Raw genomic sequence first — 20320 nt, forward strand, 5'->3', positions numbered from 1 at the left:
CACTCACCACAGACAGGTGTCCGTTCTTGGCCTTGGTGATCAGGAGCTCCGACCCAGAGGTGAAGTCGATGATCCCTTCCTTCCCCTGGCCCACCGTGAACTTTATACTGCGCAGCAACGAAAAGGGTTAATAGTTGCAGAGATCTGCAAACCTGATAAGACATTCATTCAGGTACAGGTATGAATCCATTTGCATTGTAGATCTGTGTTAAAGTTAGATGATATTTTGATTGCTACAGTATGCTATAATATACTGCGCCGCATGCAAACACACACTGCAATATACAGCCAGCCGCGGCTCAGTCTAAAAGCATGGACTATTTAAACTGCAAATATACAATATACTTATACCAAGTGAATTACTACCATGTTAGGAGTATATTACAGATCGTTTTAAATAGAGTCATATCTACTCTCTCACCTTCCTTGGGTGATGTTGAGGTTGTTCACTTTATCGGCGCTCATGGCAACTTTTGTCAGGGTCTCGATCACGTGATCACTCTGCAGAATCACGTCTCCCTGGAAACGCGGGCAGAAGAAAAGTCACAATAGTTTGAGCACAGCTTTCATAATGAATGCAGTGAATCAGTTCTCTCCTGCAGTTAACACCTAGTACCCACTAGGTGGCGCTTTTGTACCACACGCCTCCTTTCATGCACCAGGGGGACCAACTCATGACCAGCAGCTCAGTGTTCTACAGGCATGCTAACCAGTCTATTCAATTCATCCAAAACAGGCCCTTCTCTGAATGAACTGGTTTTGTATAGACACTAAATAGACTCACAGGAACCGTTAGATTTTTTCATAAAGCTGGTTCTCAAATGGTGGTGTTCAGATCCACTAATCAGATCAGTTAAACAGCTCCCATGGTCTGAGTGCAGATTTAGAAGGAAGAGTTTTGATGATGTCACACCCTTACCTTCTGTTTGTTATCCTCACAAGGCACATGGAGCACAAACAGCCCGTCGCTCAAGGAGCTCACGGAGATTCCTGGGGCAGAGAGCAGAGGAGACAACGGAAATCACATTCTGAACACTGGAACAATCCCAGTCCTGGAGGGCCATTCCACTCCGGGTTTAACAGGCAACACGACACAACAAACCACTTCAGGAGGCTCAATTAAACAATTTATAAGCAGGGCTGGAACAAAGACCAGGAGTGGAAGAGCTAACCCTGGCTACTCCTGGGTCGAAGGCAACTGAATAACACAAATGGAATATTGCAATTACAATGGTTGGCCACCAGTGGCACTGTATGCTATTAAAAACAATATTTAGAAATCTTACAAGAAACAAACGTTTTTTTACTATTTATTATTCAGCACCAGTGGGTGTTTTATTATGTTTTATTTATTTAACAGATCGAATAATTACCAAGAAATCAACCCCAATGACATGAATAGTTAAGAGCCTTTGAAGACTTCTGGTCGAAATGTTTAGTGTCTGTCAATCCCTAAATCTATTTCAGGTGTGTGCAGATTGGAGGTCCCTTTACAGGGTTTCCTATGAGAGTCCTATCCCAGCTCAATCCTGCATCGCAGCTTACCCTTCATGATGCTGTAGTCTATCCTCTGTTTGAGTTTAGCCTCTTCCACGATGAAGGCACTGTTCTGGGTAAGGAGCAGCTGTCTCTGCCGGGCTTTGTAGCCTTTCCGGTCGTACTTCGTAACTGCGACTCCGTACTGTAAAATACACGGTCAGTCACTGCAAACAGCTGCACCAAGAACTGTGCGATGTTCATTTCAACTGCTTCAAAAACATATTCCATGATTAGAAACCGGAATGAGATTTCATCATCCCAGACTGACGAATGCCTTCCCCCGTTAAGATTTCCCCAAGATCCCCTGTAGAATACTTGTCATGGCTCACCCCTAGGCTCGCTATAATCCTGACTCACTCCTCTGCTTCATTAACAAAGCAATCCCGGGAAATTCCTTATTAAAAACACGCACCTTGATTTTCTCATTTCCTAGCGTTTGGAGAATTTTGGGGTTGATTTCTTCATTCCCTAAAACCGCACAGGGAATGGAAAAAGCATGTTTAAAAAAAAAAGGAAAGAAAGAAAGAAAGAATGAATGAAAGAAAGAAAGTCATAGTTCTAGTTAAATGTCATAGATTTAGTTCCAATGGCTCCATCCCAGTTTTGAGCAGTTTCACATACCAACCCACCAACCCAGATGCCATTGAAATTAACGCATGAATCCCATTCACAAATAAAGAACTTTAAAAACAGAGCTTTTCTGCTTTAAAAAAACAAACATGATCGGCTGAATCAATGGCATACAATCCCATCCCCCCCATGCCTGCATGCGTTTGTGGGAAGCATAGAGGAGCTGTTAACATTCCAGCACAGTGCTTGCTTCCCTCAGCTCTGGCATATGCGAGCAGTGCAGGGTTCCTGGCTGGATTACAGCACACAGCCCTGCCACTGCACTGCGTCGCTCTCTCGTTCCCTGGGTCTGGCCCTGGCCATGTGGACCCGCTGCGGGGAGCAGGGCAGCTTACCCAGTCGGCTGTTCACAAACAGCTTGGGCACGCTCTGCGGGTAGTTGTCCTTCTTCTCCTTGAAGATCTCACTGGCAATGCACTTCTGCTCGAGCTGGGAGAGGGCATTGGAAAAGGCTTGTGTGAAGAAATGTTACGACCGATTACCGGATAACCTGCTTAGCATTAGGGTTCACTTAACTATGCTTTTTTACATTGTGAGCTTGAAGCGAATTAGAAGATGCAAAACACAAGCTTTCTAAGAATTGTTAGAAATAACACAGGCATGGCAGTCATTTCTATAACCCTTCAGTCACTGCGTGCACAATGGTACCCTGTTAAAGTTTCCTATCTATGGATCTATTTTATAATGCATGACATTTTTTTCAAAGTTTTGGCAGGTCAACTTCTCGAACTCCAAACACAAACTGTTTTAATATTATTATTATTATTATTATTATTATCCTAGCTGTTCTCAGTCTGTTACCTGGTTCTTCCATTCCGGGTTGATTTGTTTGCAGTAGCTCAACATCATGTTCTGCATGCACATCTTCCTCAGCTGATCAGAGGCCTGTGTCAAAAAACAAACCGAGAAATAAACACAAGATCCAGGGTTTGGATTAAAAACAAAAACAGCCTCCTGAAAATGCGGGGTACCCCGCGGGCAGTGGGGTACCTCACTCAGCGCCGGAGGGGGCGTGGGCCAGGACTTGTCCAGGACGTTCTTGGGTAAGTTCCTGCGGAGGTTCATGAGGAAGGAGTAGCGCACGTAATCCAGGAAATACTCGTTCTCCGGGCAGCGCGGCTCCTGCCGGTAAATGAATCCTTTAATGAACCTGCAGGAAGAAAGCGGGGGTGTTAGGGGCTCTGTGAAGGCAACACAATCCCTCGGTAAGGTTCAATCTGAAACTGAAGTAAGTGTTTAAAACAGCAAGGCCTGCAGCTTACCTGCGGATGATCTCCACTGCCCGCTTCCTCCTGGCCGCTCTCCGTCTGCCCTGGATGCCACGCCACCACGCCTGAATCAGAATCGCTGGCAACACAGAGTGACAGCCATCACGCCCCTGCCCGCGCTGCATCTAAACACACTGAGCTGGTATTCTACACAGCCGCAGAGTTCCAATACTGCAGGCTCTGCACACACTGCACACGGGAACTAGGAGCAGCTTTCATTTAACCCGCAGGCAACCTTAAATAACCACTGCATCTAAACAACTTGGTCCAATAACTCCAGGTCCAATAACCCAGCTTCTGAAGATCTAAATCTAGAAAGGGCTTTTAACAGATCTCACGGTTCCTCACTTACCAGATCGTCTCAGCTTCTGGAACTTGGACTTCGCACTGTATCCTTTCCACGAAGCCTGCAGTGTGGTGGCTGATTAAAAAAAAAATAATAATCAGATCAAACCGGTCAGTTCAAATCGGGCAGCTGCGCTGTGCATTAGAACCTGGTTTGAGAGGGCTGCTCTGCACTGTGCACCGTGTTCATGAGAGAGCTGGTTGTGTTAGGCTTATCCCACTACCTTCTCCCTTCTCAATGTAACTGTCACTCTGTGCACTGAAGCAGTCAGTCACAGCATCCTGATGAAATCCCCAGTGATGCTATTGCTGACGAGTCAGACACTGCTGAGTGGAATTGAAACTATCTGATCAACGCACCTGTATGGCTAATGTTTTTTTTTTTACTCAAGAGCATTGGGCAAAAAAGACCCCTTTAAGGTGGAACACCAAGATTACAGCTGAAGTTTAAGGTGGTACTGCCACGTTACAGTTTTTGACTTCATTAACCTAAAAACAGAGAAACGTAAGTGAATAATGCCTTAGCCAGCGGTATGTGTATGTCCTTTATTGCAACCCCAGTGCTGTAAAAGCGCCGGGTCTCTCACTCACCCAGACTGTGTTTCCGCACTTCCAGTGCGTCTTCTGTAGCGAACAGCGTCTTGGGGAAGCGAATGAATATCTTGGATCTGGGGAGTGGAGGAGGAGAGGTGTGCAAATGGAACAGAAACACAACTGGAAGACATGCACAGTTCAATGAACTGCAATACATTACATAAGAAAATGCATTGAAATGTTGCTAGGATTTGGGATAAGCTTAGGCTTATTTAACTTTTTCAGTACAGGACCAATGATGGTAGTCCTGCCTGCATATACACCCACTAATTATGATAAGCAAATGCCCACTAGGTGGCGCTGTCTGCGTACCTGCCCAGCTTGTACTCCTCGGGTTTGTATCCCAGGTGCTTGACCAGAGTGGCCACTCCGTCCGCTGGCCGGCCGTTCCAGTGCGGCCACGTTCCTGGACAGAGAGACTTGTACCTGCAGAGATCATACAGGACAGGAGGCAGGAGGGTTTGTAGGAAGAAATGAAAAGGCAGACACATGGTTAGATAGCAGAAGGGCATGAGGTTATGGTGCGAAACATACATCACTGTGTTTATTTTTTATTGGTTTACAAATGCTTTGAAAACTCCTAACCTTCTCTAAAACATGAAAAAAAGAAGAGAAAGCTAAGAAAACAGAATACTTCATTTCAGTACATATAACACTCCACTATACAAGCTGCCTTGGCCCACTGCAATCCCTGGTTTAGCTGGGGCTGGTTAGCCAGCCAGTCTATTCAGCTCCGCTCCGCTACACTACGCAGTAAAGCAGTGCTGTTGCCCACCTCTGCAGGAAGATCTCATATTTGCGGCGGTATGCGAAGCCGGCTCGCCTCACTCGCAGGTTCTCCATGAGACCCAAGTACTTCACCTGGTGTCGGATCAGAACCTCATCGAAGCGGGCTGGGCAGGGGAGAGAGAGAGAGAGAGAGAGAGAGAGAGTCTCAACACACTGACAGTCAAGGAACATGGCATCACAAGATCTACACACATGCTTTAAAATTTCACCCCCAGCCTTTGCTGCTAAGATAAAAACCCTTTTAAGTTAGCAAGCCCAAAGACTCGAGTCTTATAAACCCACACTCACATACAATCTAATCAGGCATCTTACAAACTGAATGCAATCCTAGCTATTCACACTCGCATGCATACACAAACACAGACGCTCCTGTTTAACTGAACATCATTTCACAAAGATGCTTTAACCCTGTTCAAAACGGTACTGCTGGATAGTGGAAGGCAGTATTTCTGGTTTTAGATTGTTAATTATTTCATTATGCCCACCACCCACACACGCTGCAGACCTACCTGCTTGTTTGGCATCGTTGGGCTTAATGCAGCGAACGTACGAAGGCTCCTTTGACATCAAGATCTCCATAAGCTTTGCCAAACTGGCTTTGAACTGGGTGGCAGCCTGCAGGGAGAGGAGGAGAGGGGTTCAGTGCTGCTGATGCGACAGCCCGACACTGGAGCTCTCTGTGCATTCACACTGCAGAGACGACACGGGCAGCAGCCATGGCACACAGCCCAGCACAACAAAACACAGGCATTGTCCCGCCAGCCAATGGGCTTCAAGCCTGCCCTGCTGGGACCACCCAATCAGGTGGCGAGAGGGCAGTACAGCCCGTGGCCACGCCCATCCAGTCCATTGTCTTCAAGAAGGTGCCAGCAAGTGCCATCTGTCATTGTGTTTGTGGGATCCCCACTAAAACAGCCCTTGTATGTGTTGGCATTGTTATGCAGCACGGCTGACATGAGCTGGATGATCAGCTAGCCTCAGCATCGCTGCTGTCTGTCTCGCTCATGGATCTCCCAATCTGAATCTGAATTAATGAAACGCCCGCGCTCACCGTCTCGGGACGCTTCTTGTCGGTCAGGTCGCTCTGGTCGAAGCACAGGTTCAGGATCTTGTTCTCTGATTGGCACATCGCCTGGAGCAGACAGAACAACAAAGTCAAAGGTCAGCTGCGTGACCTCATAATGCTAAACCTACTGAAAACTGCATGCGAGCGACAGAGAGAAAAAAAAAAGGATAATTATTCTTTATTTCACACTCATACAGGTAATAAACCCCGCTGGGATGACGCATCCTCTAAATCCCTGAAGGACGCAGCTGCAGTCATAAATCTCCCTCCAGCAGGACTCCTGGATCAAGCCCAGTGGATTTCCGATCAGAAGCAGCTGTTTAGCTGGATCTGCAGGACATGCACCGCGGCAGAGTTTTAAAAGAAATCTAATAGAATATTTTGCATGTTTGCTGCTCAGTTATTTTGTTTGACATTTTTCAGTGTTTTGAATTGAGCTTCATGAACTTTTTATGCATTGTATTTTAAAAGTATTGTATTCACCCTTTGATGGTTTTCAATATTCCAGAACATTAAAATCGACCACTGCATTAGAGAATTTGTTTAATCTTAACCCAGGGCTGTCTGACGTGGTCCCTTCCACTCCTGGTCTTTGTTCCAACCCTGTTCTAAAGTGTCTAATTTAAAGTTCCAAGTTCCAAGTTCCATCTAGACCCTGTGGTATTTCATTCTATCAATTTCCCCTGTTAAACCTGGAATGGAATAGTCCTCCAGGACAGTGATTGGACACCACTGCCTTAACCCATGCCTCTAGACTTAACCACTAGCGCCCCCTAGTCGGTGACAATGACACTGCAGTGTCTCGGTTGGAGAGAGAGCTCACCTCTTTCAGGTTTCTGAAGAGCAGGTCGTTGTTCTTGTCTAGGAAGCCTGGGAACAGAGAATAAAATAAATCACACACCCTCGGCTTTCTAATGCATTCTGACCACTAGCTCTCTCAAAGCATGCTGTCAATAAATTACTATGCAAGGGGGCTGACAGCTTTTGCATTGGGAGCAGAGGACTATCTGAAATGATTCACTTTATTTAAGTAACTACAGACTGCTGAGTTGCAACTTGCTGTTTTAAAAAAAGACCAGAGTGTCTGGAACACAGCGCTGGTTTCACATCCAGTAGAGGGATCCACAATGGATCAATCTGCTCTCTTAACCTTTACATTTATAAACTGGATGTGCTAAATGACTGATACTTGTAATTGTTAAATCTGCAAATCGAATGGACTGGACTGCAGTGTTTTACTGGATTTCTGTTGGCGACGTGTTTTAAATTGATTTGCATGCACTGTATTACTACGCTGTTACATCAACCTTGTTTTTATTAGATTTCTGTGCTGGATGCTAATCATACAGTCTTTGCTGCAGTCTGATATTCTGTGTCCAGGTCACCATTGTAAAATCTGGTTAAATAAAGGAATTGACTGATTCCCTCAAGTCTAAGCTAAAAAACAATACTGCTGTAATTGTTATGTGGTTATTGTAATTCTAACTGACCCCAGGTGTGGTCACTGTCCTGTACTGTTCTACGCGGTGCGCTTGCGTACCGTTCACGTTGTAGTTGACCTCTCCGGCGTAGTGCAGGAGTCGGAACTCCTCGCGCCCCATCACCTTCCGTGTCTTTCCATCCGCCAGCTTGTGTCTGAATCCCAGAGCAGAGGTCAGTGTCAGCACAGGGGAACCAGGGCAGGACCACAGCATCCATGCATTAGTAAAAACACACAACTAACCAAGCCTCCTGTTAGCTGTACATTGCATGACCGATTGCTTAATCTTGCTCTCATACTTTCATTTTGTTGCAATGCATGAACCGATAATTCGATTCTTTAGTTCAAACACTCCACAGGTGAGGGTCGCTCGGGTCGATCGGGCTGATTTACCATTCCAAGTGAAACAAGTGGAGAAACAGCTGCTTGGGTTGGTGTGGATCACTGTTCTCCACCACAGAGTCTAAGAAATGCAGCAATCCTCAAAAATAAGCAGCTGTTTGTTCACTTTTGAATGGTAAATTAGCCCGATCAACACTAATGCCCCTCGCCTGACTGTCAGCACCTGATTTCTGTGGAGAGCTCAGTGTGATTAATTGGATACTCGGTTTGTGCAGCTCTAGATTCAAGGAGTCTTGGCAGACGGGACACTGCGAGTGCTTGTCGTGCTGCACAAGCCTTCCCTAGATTGCTCTCTCTTGTGTTGTAGCTGCGGTAGCCTCTCTAGTTCAGTTGCTCACTGATCTGAAATGAAGAGACTCACGTGACGAAGTGGGCATGTCCCCCCAGCTTGTCCTCCAGTTTCTCCAGGAATGTGAGGTCACTGGCGTCTCCGGGGCGCAGACACTCCTCATCCTGAGAGCGAAGCAGAGACACAGCATTAAAACACACATAAGACTCCTGTTGCAGAGCAGTTTCACCCATTCCAGGTTTTACCACGAGCCAGTGTATAGGTAACAAGCTCAGGTGTGTTTTAATAAACTCAGTGAAAGCAGAAATGGATCAAACTGCTACGCAAAGAGATTTCCATCCCCGAGACAGAGATGCATCACTAAAAACCACACACAAGCAGACGCTCCCTCATCCCGAGACAGACAGAACAGCTACAATGAAAAGGCCAGCTTCACAACTCACCAGAATGGAGATGATGCCTTTGAATTTCTCTTCCACTAAATCACAGATGATCTTGTTGTTAAAGAACTGAACAGGCTCCCACTGAAACAAACAGACATTATTAATAAAAGTTCATAGTCAGATGGCTTGTCCTGCGTTTCAAGACCTCGTTCCAATAATGCATGGAGAGTGAGTGAGCGAGTCAGTACCGTGATCCCCTCGGCTTCGTACTCCTCCTGTTCCGATTTCAGCGTCAGCTCGATGAACAGCTGCTGCAGCTTCTCGTTGCAGTAGTTAATGCAGAACTGCTCGAAACTGAGGAAGAACAGCAGAGTCTGAGACAGGCTCTTCAACCAGGTGAAGCACTAACACCCAGACCGGTGCACAACTCCAGACAAGCACAAAACACACCTCTGTATTAAAACCACACAGAGCGATCGGTTTATAATCCAATGTTTTAAGTTACCTGTTGTGTTGAAAGACCTCAAACCCGTAGATATCCAGCAGCCCGATCACTGCCGCACTCTTACGCCCCGGATACTCAGCGTCCTGGAACAGAAAGAGTTAAACCCGTGAAAAACTGTTAATGGAACTTTGAGAGCACAAGGCAATGCCATGGTAACATCTCAGCAGACACCTCTGCTGTTTGATGCTCCCACCACTAGAGGGAGTATGAGAAAGTTGCTGCAGTGCAATGCAGTAGAGCAGGGTCTCTCTTATACCTGGTAGGCGAGGGACTCGTTGATCTTGCTGACCAGCCAGGAGAAGGTTCGTCCGTACACAGCCTTGGACAGCGCGTCCCGGGCATAGGCAGCCTGCTCCAGATTCAGGGGGCTGACCAGCTGGAGAGAGAGAGGGTCAGAAATACATATTTAAATACAGTACAGTTTACAGTAAGTGCAACGAATACTACTAAACTACAATATGAAATAGGATGCAACAAGTTAGAGCTACAAGAAATACATCACAGTAGTGCAATAGTGGAAGGATAGTGCATCAGCTGAGGATCCAGTAACGTGGAGCGTGGGTCAGGCGAATACAGTGTAGAGGGGTAGAGCAAGCGATCTACAAGCATTTTCACTAGGTTGACATGGAAACCTATGGTTTAAATTCAACAAGCACTGCCTGTTAAAACATTTAAGAAATGTTATGAAAACTAATCTTATTTGGGAGATACACGAGATTATTATGTATATGCACATGCATTATTAACATGAGCAAACACATAAATCTCCAACGCTTTGTTAAAGAGTCTGATTGCTCCTGTGCAGGAGGAGCCCTGCGGCTCCCGCTCCTCACCTCCTCTCCCTTGGCGATGATCTTCTTGTGGGTCAGAGCCTCCTTCAGCGCAGCCCCCTCCACTCCCAGGAGCTGCAGAGCGACAGGAAGAGACAGAGATACAATCAGAGCTGCACACACCAACGCTTTGAACCACTCGCCTCATTTCACAATCTTCTTTTCAAACTGTGACGATCGCACACCATGCAGGTAGACATGTGGGTATTTATAAACAGCAGAAAGACTGCAGGAGGATTGCGAGCCAGCTGCTACATTTCACAAAACAGGTCAGTCTGGAGAAAAAAGTGAACTGAAATCGAAAATATCAACCAGAAAAAGGCAATGATTCCTGTGCAGTCTGGTTGTGTCGAGTTGTGTGCAGTCTGGTTGTGTTGTGTAGCATACTGCTGTGCAGTCTGATTGTAGTGGGGTCTGGTACGCACCCTGGCCAGGTATTTAATCTGGGTCTCGGTGGTGATCTGGGCATTGCCCTGCTCATCCCCAGCAAACTGCACATTCCCCAGGTGCAGCACGCTGGCGATGATGTTCAGCAGCTCCTGTTAGAGAAGAGAAACGATATCAATTAAAATCACCGGCAGAAACAAGTCACACCGAAGGGAGCACGGAAGAGCTGCGAGTGCTTTCAACTTGTGTTCCTGTTGAGAAGTCAGATCTTTCTGAATGCGTTTCATTATCTCTTTATTAATAGATTTGCATCGGGTGCTTTTATTCTCTCGCATGGCATCCTTTGCCCTGCTGTCAACACAAATTGAGATGCATCTACCTACGCCTGGCACAAACTCAGTAAATAAATTATTCTCACTAAAGCCTGCCAGCCAAAAGGTCTGGTATTACTTTTCCCATTCACAGCGCTCGTCTGAGGAAGCCTGCACTGAATCGAAATGGTTTCTAACATGCAGGGTTCTGAAAGCGTGGGTGGCGATGGTTCTTTCACTGCCTCGTGTTTAAAAACAGCATCCTCACCTCCACCTCGTCCTCACTGAAGCCAATGACCGAGAGAGCCTTCCTCACCACCTTCCATTCATTCTTGTCGTTGATCGAGCTCACCTTGGGGCAGTTACCCTGCGAAACACAGCGAGGATGAAAAACATTAACCTGCAAAGCACTGAGAATACCCGCCACGACTAAAACACAAAATCAGAGCGATCGTGCATCACGAACACACTGTGACTTGATGCACGGTTTGCATACAGATAACCTCCACACACCCCGAGATCGTGAGATTGTTACAACATGTGCTAAAAGAACAGTTCATTGTTTCATCACAACTGGACAAACGGTTCTATAGATAGAAAACAATGGAGCTGCTGTTTCTTCACTCGTTTCACTTTGAATGGTAAATTAACCCAAATCCACACCAAATGACCCTCAGCGGATTGTCTGAGCCCAATTTCTGTGGCGAGCTGAATCCGAATAAAAATCGGTTAATGCAGCTCTATATAGCACTAGGCAGCAATACAGCGACACAATACAAAATAGACAAAGCCCTCCCTTTCACAGATGGAGGCGTCAGACATCAAGATGCTTGGGGTTGAGCTGCAGCTGTTAACTTTGCTATGCCTGCGTTCACCTTTATTGCCATGCATTACTCCACATTCCTGTCAGCACTTGAATGCAATTCAAAACCCAGGATCCTTCTGCCAGCAAAGGATCATTTGGATATGTGCAGGGTGTCTCGGTTCATATGGGGGGGGGGGCAGTGCTGCAGAGCGCGGGCGCTGTGAGGCTGGCAGTCCTGGCAGGGTACTTGGCAGCCGGCTGCCTCTCTCAAATGTTAATTGGCTAAACCGCAGGTCGAACCCACAGCGGGGACCCACAGAAACTGGTTCTGTATTAAAGATAACATTCAAAGTGTTTCTTCGTTAATTAAATGTCAGTTACAGTAGCGGTTAGTTTGCCCCATCCGTCCATCGGCTGGAAAAAGCCCCTTGTTAATAAACACGGCAGCCCCAGTCGTTACCTGGCAACCAGAACGATACAAACCGCGGCAGTGTGGCTTGCTCAGGGGATTGTAACGTGCTGGCTGGCCCTGCAGCAGCCTCGGCTCTGTGGGTTTTTTTTCTCTTAGTTGTCAGAGGAATGCATTAGAACTGGATAGAACTCATATGGCCCCTGTCATAACCATGTCTACACAGAAAGCCTGCTGGGGAATTTAATAGGGACCAGGTGGTGCCTTGCACCTCTGCAGGCCTGGGCTTCCGTCCAGCTGTTCAGGACTCTACTCAAACCCCCTCACAGCCCAGTGCTGGGTGGCAGGGTGTGTTCAGGTTTGAGATCGCTCTGCCCTCTTGTCCTGCTCAGGTGTAAGAGTGGACTGCAGTGAGACCTTAAAGTAGTGTTGTTCAGTTATAATCCTATTGAATGAGTGGGTCTCACCTGGATCAGGTGTAATGCAGTGTATTGAGGCTCTCCCCTGGATCAGGTGTAATGCAGTGTATTGAGGCTCTCCCCTGGATCAGGTGTAATGCAGTGTATTGAGGCTCTCCCCTGGATCAGGTGTAATGCAGTGTATTGAGGCTCTCCCCTGGATCAGGTGTAATGCAGTGTATTGAGGCTCTCCCCTGGATCAGGTGTAATGCAGTGTATTGAGGCTCTCCTCTGGATCAGGTGTAATGCAGTGTATTGAGGCTCTCCCCTGGATCAGGTGTAATGCAGTGTATTGAGGCTCTCCCCTGGATCAGGTGTAATGCAGTGTATTGAGGCTCTCCTCTGGATCAGGTGTAATGCAGTGTATTGAGGCTCTCCCCTGGATCAGGTGTATTGAGGCTCTCCTCTGGATCAGGTGTAATGCAGTGTATTGAGGCTCTCACCTGGATCAGGTGTAATGCAGTGTATTGAGGCTCTCCTCTGGATCAGGTGTAATGCAGTGTATTGAGGCTCTCACCTTCACCAGGTACTGGTACTGTTGTGCGTTCCTCTCCAGCCCCAGCCTCCGGAGCATGTCGTCGTCCCCGCCCTCGATGAGCTGGTAGAAGACGTGGAAGTTGCGCTCTCCGTGGTTCTGGTGCACGACCCGCGACTTCTCCAGCAGGTAGTTGAGGATGTGACCCCCGACGGGAGCGCCCTGGGAAGGAGCGAGAGGGGGAGGGGGGCGGGTTACTGGACTGGGCTACCTCACGAGACACTGCCAGGAATAACAGAACCCATTCACCCGATCAGCTGCCCTGAACAACATCCACAAAAAGAAAAAGCATACCTTGAAATCAAACTGAATATCCATGTACTTCCCAAATCGGCTGGAGTTGTCATTCCGGAGTGTTTTAGCATTTCCAAAAGCCTAAAAAAAAAAAAAAAAAAAAAAAAAATTGAAATACATATACATTTACAACTTGTGAAATACATTAGTTATATAAAACACTTTACATTTGTATATTAAGATAAATAAATAAGATTATTGGTAACTGGATATATACCACTGTATATATGCACTAAGGTAACATTAGTTAGTCCAAGATTAGTGTTAAATCAGGCTCTGTAAAACCAGCCTGTGTGTATCTGGGTCTATGAAACCAGCTTCCAGTGTTTGGTCTGCCTTGTTCTTTAACTCTTTACTGTGCAGTGCATCCCACTGGTCCCAGAGGCCAGGCCAGGGTTGCAGGGGCTGGTGTGTGATGCTTGGGATCCTCACCTCCAGGACGGGGTTGGACTGCAGCAGCCTGTCCTTCACGGTCTCCACCTTGTCGCTGGCAGGGCAGGTCACAGCGTAGTACTGCAGGATCTTCTTGGACGCCTCCGTCTTCCCGGCGCCACTCTCCCCCGAGATGAGAATGCACTGGTCCTTTCTCTCCGTGCGCATGGCGCGGTACGAGTTATCGGAGACCGCGTAGCTGTGGGGCGGGGTGAAGAGTGACATTCAGGGCTTTTAGAAGAAACAGAATAGAAACCACAACAATGACAAATGATGAATGTAAGAATTGTTCTGTAGCTGTAAAAGCACACTGGACATCGTCGTTTGCCCGGCTGTGGTTTCTCATCTGCAACGCAAGGGGTCCAGAGTGGTTAAAAACAAGTCTCGCATCAGGCAGGGATGGAAATAAGACTCCCATTGCAGAGCAGTTTGATCTGTTCCTGGTTTTACTTGGAGTTTAAATCAGACACCACAGCTGGCTACCTGCACACTGTAGCTAATCCAGCTCGTAGTAAAACCTGAAATGGGTGAAACTGCTGGGCAATAGGAGTCTTATTTCCATGGCTATCAGGGTATTTGCTCATCGCTCCATCACTTGGCCTCTCTGCCTCCCTCCCAGTCCCTCAGCTCTACAGAGACCCAGCGATTGTTCCGAAGCTCGATGGATCAGCACATATTTCTGCCCTAGGAAGTCTGCTCCCACCCAACCCAGCCAAAACCTTTGCTTTCCTACCCAGTGATAACATTTAGCAGGAGGAAATTGCTCGGAGTTTGTAACTCATCGCTCTGTGGATAATGTGTTCCTTGTTCGCAGGGATTCCTCGTCTCCTAGCAACGTTTAAAATATCACACAAACACTGCTGAGGCTTGAAGGTACAGCACTCAGTGGGAGGAACGCTTACCCTGAGCATTGGCGGCATGCGGCAGCCACACAGTGCTGGCTCGCTAGCACATCTGGACAGCCAGCCCTCCCTGCTTGTAGAAACATGTGTGCACTGCCCCTCCCTTCTCACTGGCCTGTGTGTGTGTGCGTGTCTGTTCAACTTGTGTCCCTGTGTGTGTCCCTGTGTGTGTGTGTGTGTGTGTGTGTGTGTGTGTGTGTGTGTGCGCGTGCGCGTGCCTGGAAGATACCCAGAAACAGACTTTATTCACAGTTTTGAAATTACATTGGTCTTCAGGGATACATTCCACCATTCCTCAATAATTACTCCCTCCAATTCCTTTAGGAAAGTTCTGTTGGGGGGAGGGGGTTGCACGTCCCCCTAAACCTCTCTTAGATCATTAACGATCCTGGTGAAACAGACTTGTAGACTATCACAGTCTGTCGGCTCGGATAGCTCAGATCCAGTTTGACGTTCTCCGTGTACCATGTAAACTCCTGGACTGTCAAGCCAGCCTGCAGACTCACATGTGTGGGGAGACCTCATAGAAGTTGACTCCTCGGTATCGCTCCATGTGCTGCTTGCTGTAGATCTCCAGCTCCTTGTAAGGGTTCACTGATACCAGCACTGAGCCGATGTAGGTCTGGGAACAGAGAGACACACGCACTGTTACTGTAGCAGATCACACAGCGCACCGAGGCTAAGGGAAACAGTGGAGAGTTAGGAGGAGAGGACTGAAGGGGTTCAGAGACTCACAGCAAGCTTTGGAAACTAAAAGCACTTTTTTTTTGCCCTTCAAGAGGTTTAAGATTTTGGCATTGCAAGTCCTGGCTGTTACTGTTCAGAAGTGAATTTAGCTGAAAGCTTGTTAAAACAGTTGATGGAAAATAAATACAAACTCAAATAGGAATAAAACACAAATATTACAAGTATCAGTAAAGAGAGGAGAGGGGTTTTTTTGCAATGCACTGAAGCCCAGTGCTGTGGATTAGAGCGCAGGGAGGTGATGGGGACCTTTCTCTTACATAGATGAGGTTCTCCTTGAACCTCTTGCGAAGGTTGTCGATGAACGCAGCCTCGCTGGTGAAGTTCTCGAGGAGCACGAAGTCCTGGACCCCGACTCGGTCCCGCGCCGTCAGAGCGCTCTCCATCGTCACCCGCGCCCCCTCGCTGCCCACCACCTGCACACACAGAGAGAGAGAGAGAGGGCATCACCGTACTGGAACCTCTACCAGCTAGACCACGGCTGGTCAACGCTGGCACATCCACTCCTGGTCTTTCTTCCAACCCTGAACTGAACCAACTGAACCTCCATCCAGACCCTGAAGTAGTTCATCACCTCATTGCACCTGTGAAACCTGGAGTGGAATAGCCCTCCAGGACTGTGATTGATTGGACACCCCCAAGCTAGAATGAAGGAGCGTCTGCTTCAGAGTCTCAGCCTGGGAGCCAGAATCCCCTGTGCAGTGGGTTAATGTGCTGGCGAGGCGGACTAGCGAATAGGGGTGGGGTCAAGCAGGTCAGGGTTATTGGGGTGTGCTGGTAGACCTTTGTAGGGACATGTCCACCCTCCCCATCCCATGGCACATCTATCACCACCTGCTATTTCCATAGTGGAGAAGAGATGGTGTCATACGCAGTACATTAACAAAATCAGCCCCAACAGAGTAAAAAAATAAAGCAGCCACACTTCAGTCCTGTGAATCTAGGTGTAGAGAAAAGGTTAGTGAACTCTCTCTCGTGGCACGCCAACATGCCAGCCGGGTAAGAAACAAAGAACTAATAACAGCCGCTGACAACCCCGCTGGGACCCGATCCGGCCTCCCATTGTGTCCCCACGGAAACGGCAACCATCTAAAATAATTTCCTACTCCGCCTAGCCTCGCTGCCGCCCTATCAGGAGCTGTCATTAGCCAGACGCCAGCTGGGAAAATGCAGCTGAAGTTTAAAAAAAAAAACACAGCTTCGCCTACGCATGCTGGGTGCTCCAATGCAAATTTTCTTTCCACAAATCAATCGGAGGGTGGAAATCTCACAAAGCATCTAGCTAGCAGGTAGTTGATGTGCATCTCCATGTGAAAACTAAACAAGCCAATCACAAGACTTCATTAGCCCAAGCAGTTAGAAGCTACACTTAGATTTCTGTTGTGCTAAGAAACGTCCGTACCAAGTTTCAACCCAATTGCATGAGCAGTTCTCAAGATACAGCCAAAATGTAATGTTAGTTATGTATGCTAGTTTTCATACCATTCATTTACTAAAAATGTGCACTTTTTAAATACAGGGATGGAAATAAGACTCTTATTGCATAGCAGTTTCACCCATTTCAGGTTTTACTACAAGCTGGATTAGCCACAGTGCATCCATACCAAGTTTCACAAAATTGGATGAGCATTTCAAGATACAGCCAAAATGTATTCTGGAATACAGCCCTGCATAAACATCTGTGCTGAAGCCTGTTCCACCAGCCTGTCCTGACCCTCCACAGCACATGTGGAAGCATCCTCCCCTCGCTCCGCAGGGCTCTGGCACATACTCCACTGAGCGGAGGATGGATCTCTTTGAAGCTGGCCTGTCTATTACCGGATCGGGCGGAACAAGAGAATGGAGGCAGCTGCATTTTAACACACTGGGTCTCAACTGCCCCATGACTTTCCACGTAACTTAAATCAACAAGTCACACAGACGTGCACAAAAAAAAGAAAATGTGCAATTTCAGAAGTTCTGCCTGTTGCTGTGTCTATCTTTGTGCTGCTGTAACCCATAGTAAAAGCATAGCAAAGTGTAATAAATAGCAGTAAGGCATAGAGAATTGTAAAAGCACAGAGTTTAGGTAATAAGCATGATAACTGCATAGTATAACCATGGGAAAAGCATGGGGGTAAAACTGAAATGACTGCAAATTTCTCTTGGTAGGTTTTTATAATGATAGAACTGGCTCTTACATTTACTATGTGCACACACACTAACAAGAGTCCAAATCCAAACTAAAAACTCCACAAAGATCGGAGGAGCACAGTCTGCTTAGCGATATGAAAACGGCTTTTAAAACCTCACAAGCTCATCCCCCTGGATAGCAATAAAGAATGCCCACCTCATCCACACCATCTGCACGCTGTGCCTGGTTGAACCCGTTCGTCAAAAGAGACACCCGGGTTTTGAGCATCAAGTTCAAAAGCTCGCCGACCTCCATGCCAGTCTACCAGCTGTGCCAAGTACCCCCAGTCCAGTGCAGTGCAGTCCAGTCCAGTCCAGCACACGACCACACGGTTCAGGTCTCTGACTGCTCTAGCAGTACTGCCAGAGCTACAGGTCTAGTGGGATGCTCGTTAATGCAGACGAGCGGATATTGCAAGACCTCTCTCTCATTATTCTTGTTATTCTGAACCCAGCAGTAAATCAGCGCTCTCCTGAGAGAGTGCGCCCTCTAGGGGAGGGATTGCAGAATAAAAAACAAAGCTGTTTTGACGCCTCTAGGTGTTCTACCCAACGTTGGCTGCGTCATTTTAAAAAAACAAACTCGCATACACCTTGATGCATGTAAAAATGTAAAGTCATGGTGTTCAACACTCCTATTGCATAGCAGTTTCACCCAGTCCTGGTTTTACTACAAGCTTGATTAGCCACAACAAGCTCAGGTGTGTCTTACTAAACTCATAGCAAAACAAGGAATAGATGAAACTGCTATTCAATAGGAGTCTTATTTCCATCCCTGTCAAGACTAAAAGAAGTCTCATCACAAATTGGTGAAAAGAATTGTGAAATTTTGAAGTGCAATATGGGCTGCTCTGAACGGACAGACTCAGATTTGAATCCTCTCAGAAACACAATACATTGTGCCACAATACATCCTAACCAAGTTCCATCAGAACCAGAGAAGCGAAATGTACAAACAGGCTCCTCCACTGCCAGTGACCTGCACCCCAGAGGGCTTCATGAATAGCAGTGATTGGGTTTCAGTTTACAAATTCAAAAAGGTTGGAATTTTTTAAATTTTTTTAAAAGGGATTGCAGGACACAAGGCAATTAAAAAAACAAAGAGACACAATCATGTTTTTATTCCCGACTTGCTGCAAGGGAACCCCTTTGGGAATCTACCGACAACATTCAAACCCTGTTCACCTCATTCTGACGCAACTGAATGCGCAGATCTCAGCAGCAACATCACACAACCATGCAGTGATGTATTCAGGAAAGAGGACCGGGTTCCAGGTTGGAGCTGAACGCAGGTCTCTTGTTCTGCTGGTCTCTGCTCGATTGAATACGCCGCACACAGTAGCCGTGACCTTGCCCCCCCAAGCAGAAAGCCAATCTTCTAGCTCGTGGTGAAGGCACAGTTCTGCTGCGGCTCAGGTCAGTAATATGCCGTGAAACTGAAGCATTGAAAGATTACCAGCTGAGCCAGCAGCTGCTGCAGCCCCCCTAACCCTCTGCTCCTTCCTCCTGCTTTCCATTAGCCTCCAGACACCGCGCTTCAAAGATCACTGCTACAAAAAAAAAAAAATTATATCCAAAACTTCAAAGAGTCCAATTCTCTCTTCCTTCCTTCCTTTATTTCTCTCATTCTTCTTTTTCAAAACCGCCCGTGCCTCCTGTTTAACCCTTTATCAGTACACTGAGGAAGGCGTGCGCTGAAAACATCTGACCTGACCTTTAATAAACGAAGCAGGGACAGTGCGTCACACGGAGAACCTGGGCCCCCAGGACCAACACCCAGAGCAGAGTGACACTATCTTAACCCTGCAAACCCAGAGGACCCGATTCAGAAAGGAGCGGGCAAGGTTTCTGAAAGGACTCATCCGATCCCCTAACTGGCCAGCCTTTTTAATTCACCTGCTCTTGGCAGCGTTCAAGTTGTTTCTTGCAAGTTTTCATATCATTAATTTATTTTTTATTTTATTTTTTTTACTAAAAATGTGCACTTCCTAAATACAGGGATGGAAATAGTGCACAGCAGTTTCACCCAGTCCAGGTGTTGCAATACTACAAGCTTGATTAGCCGCAGTGCTAGGTGTGTCTTATTAAACTCCTAGTAAAACCAGGACTGCAATGGGGGTCTCATTTCCATCCCTGAAAGACAGCCCATTGCCTTGAACAGTCGACCTGGTTTCAGGACCAGCGACGTTGATTGCATGAGATATCCTGTCCTCACCCTAGCAACCAACAAGGCAAAGACGCAGCAGCTGTCCTGTGGAGCCAGACCAGAGCTGTGCATTAACGAACATGGTTAATTAAATAAAACACACAAGTCTCTCCCTCCCTCCCTCTAGCTGTTATTTACCGTCTTCTTAGCGCGTGCCGCTGGGTAGATCAATTTCACGCTCTCCTATTTAATTAAGCCTCAATGGACTCCCTGCACCTGCTCTGTACAGTATCTAACCTCACCGCATTAGCACCAGCTGCCAGCCAGGGCTCACACTCACACTGCAGATATACTTCCTGATCGTCAGGAGTACAGCGAGAAGAAAACAACGTTCTGTCTCCTTGAGAGAGAGAGAGACAGACAGAGAGAGAGAGAGAGAGAGAGAGAGGGGAGGGGAGGGGAGATGCAGGAATCAGACTGGCCTGAAATCCCCAATCTTGTTCACAGCGCACTCTGTTTTCAAAAAGCAGTGAATTTATTATTTTTCCATTTCACACCAGATGAAGAGATACAGCTGGAGCTCCCAGAGCCTTTACAACGTTGTC

General features: G+C 47.0%; 1 protein-coding gene across 2 annotated transcripts in view; it reads right to left on the minus strand.

Moving 5' to 3' along the window:
• The window catches only part of LOC131696582 (unconventional myosin-Ic-like), a 47995-nt gene that overhangs the window by 3199 nt on the left and 24476 nt on the right, over positions 1-20320 (minus strand). For both annotated transcript variants that reach the window (XM_059001672.1, XM_059001671.1), the window contains exons 2-31: positions 15658-15813; positions 15160-15275; positions 13752-13950; positions 13320-13400; positions 13008-13187; positions 11087-11185; positions 10546-10659; positions 10124-10195; positions 9547-9666; positions 9291-9373; positions 9034-9139; positions 8846-8926; positions 8475-8566; positions 7772-7866; positions 7055-7101; positions 6217-6297; positions 5675-5780; positions 5152-5269; positions 4689-4802; positions 4374-4450; positions 3790-3858; positions 3432-3516; positions 3160-3319; positions 2971-3054; positions 2505-2598; positions 1952-2007; positions 1546-1681; positions 920-990; positions 422-519; positions 8-107 (exon numbers count right to left, since the gene is read on the minus strand). In XM_059001672.1, coding sequence (XP_058857655.1) covers positions 8-107; positions 422-519; positions 920-990; positions 1546-1681; positions 1952-2007; positions 2505-2598; positions 2971-3054; positions 3160-3319; positions 3432-3516; positions 3790-3858; positions 4374-4450; positions 4689-4802; positions 5152-5269; positions 5675-5780; positions 6217-6297; positions 7055-7101; positions 7772-7866; positions 8475-8566; positions 8846-8926; positions 9034-9139; positions 9291-9373; positions 9547-9666; positions 10124-10195; positions 10546-10659; positions 11087-11185; positions 13008-13187; positions 13320-13400; positions 13752-13950; positions 15160-15275; positions 15658-15783 — 3060 coding nt within the window. In that variant the 5' untranslated portion in view covers positions 15784-15813. The remainder of the gene's footprint in view (positions 1-7; positions 108-421; positions 520-919; positions 991-1545; positions 1682-1951; positions 2008-2504; positions 2599-2970; positions 3055-3159; positions 3320-3431; positions 3517-3789; positions 3859-4373; positions 4451-4688; positions 4803-5151; positions 5270-5674; positions 5781-6216; positions 6298-7054; positions 7102-7771; positions 7867-8474; positions 8567-8845; positions 8927-9033; positions 9140-9290; positions 9374-9546; positions 9667-10123; positions 10196-10545; positions 10660-11086; positions 11186-13007; positions 13188-13319; positions 13401-13751; positions 13951-15159; positions 15276-15657; positions 15814-20320) is intronic.

Source organism: Acipenser ruthenus, chromosome 26 (genome assembly GCF_902713425.1).
Source record: "Acipenser ruthenus chromosome 26, fAciRut3.2 maternal haplotype, whole genome shotgun sequence".
Classification (NCBI taxonomy): Eukaryota; Metazoa; Chordata; class Actinopteri; order Acipenseriformes; family Acipenseridae; genus Acipenser; species Acipenser ruthenus.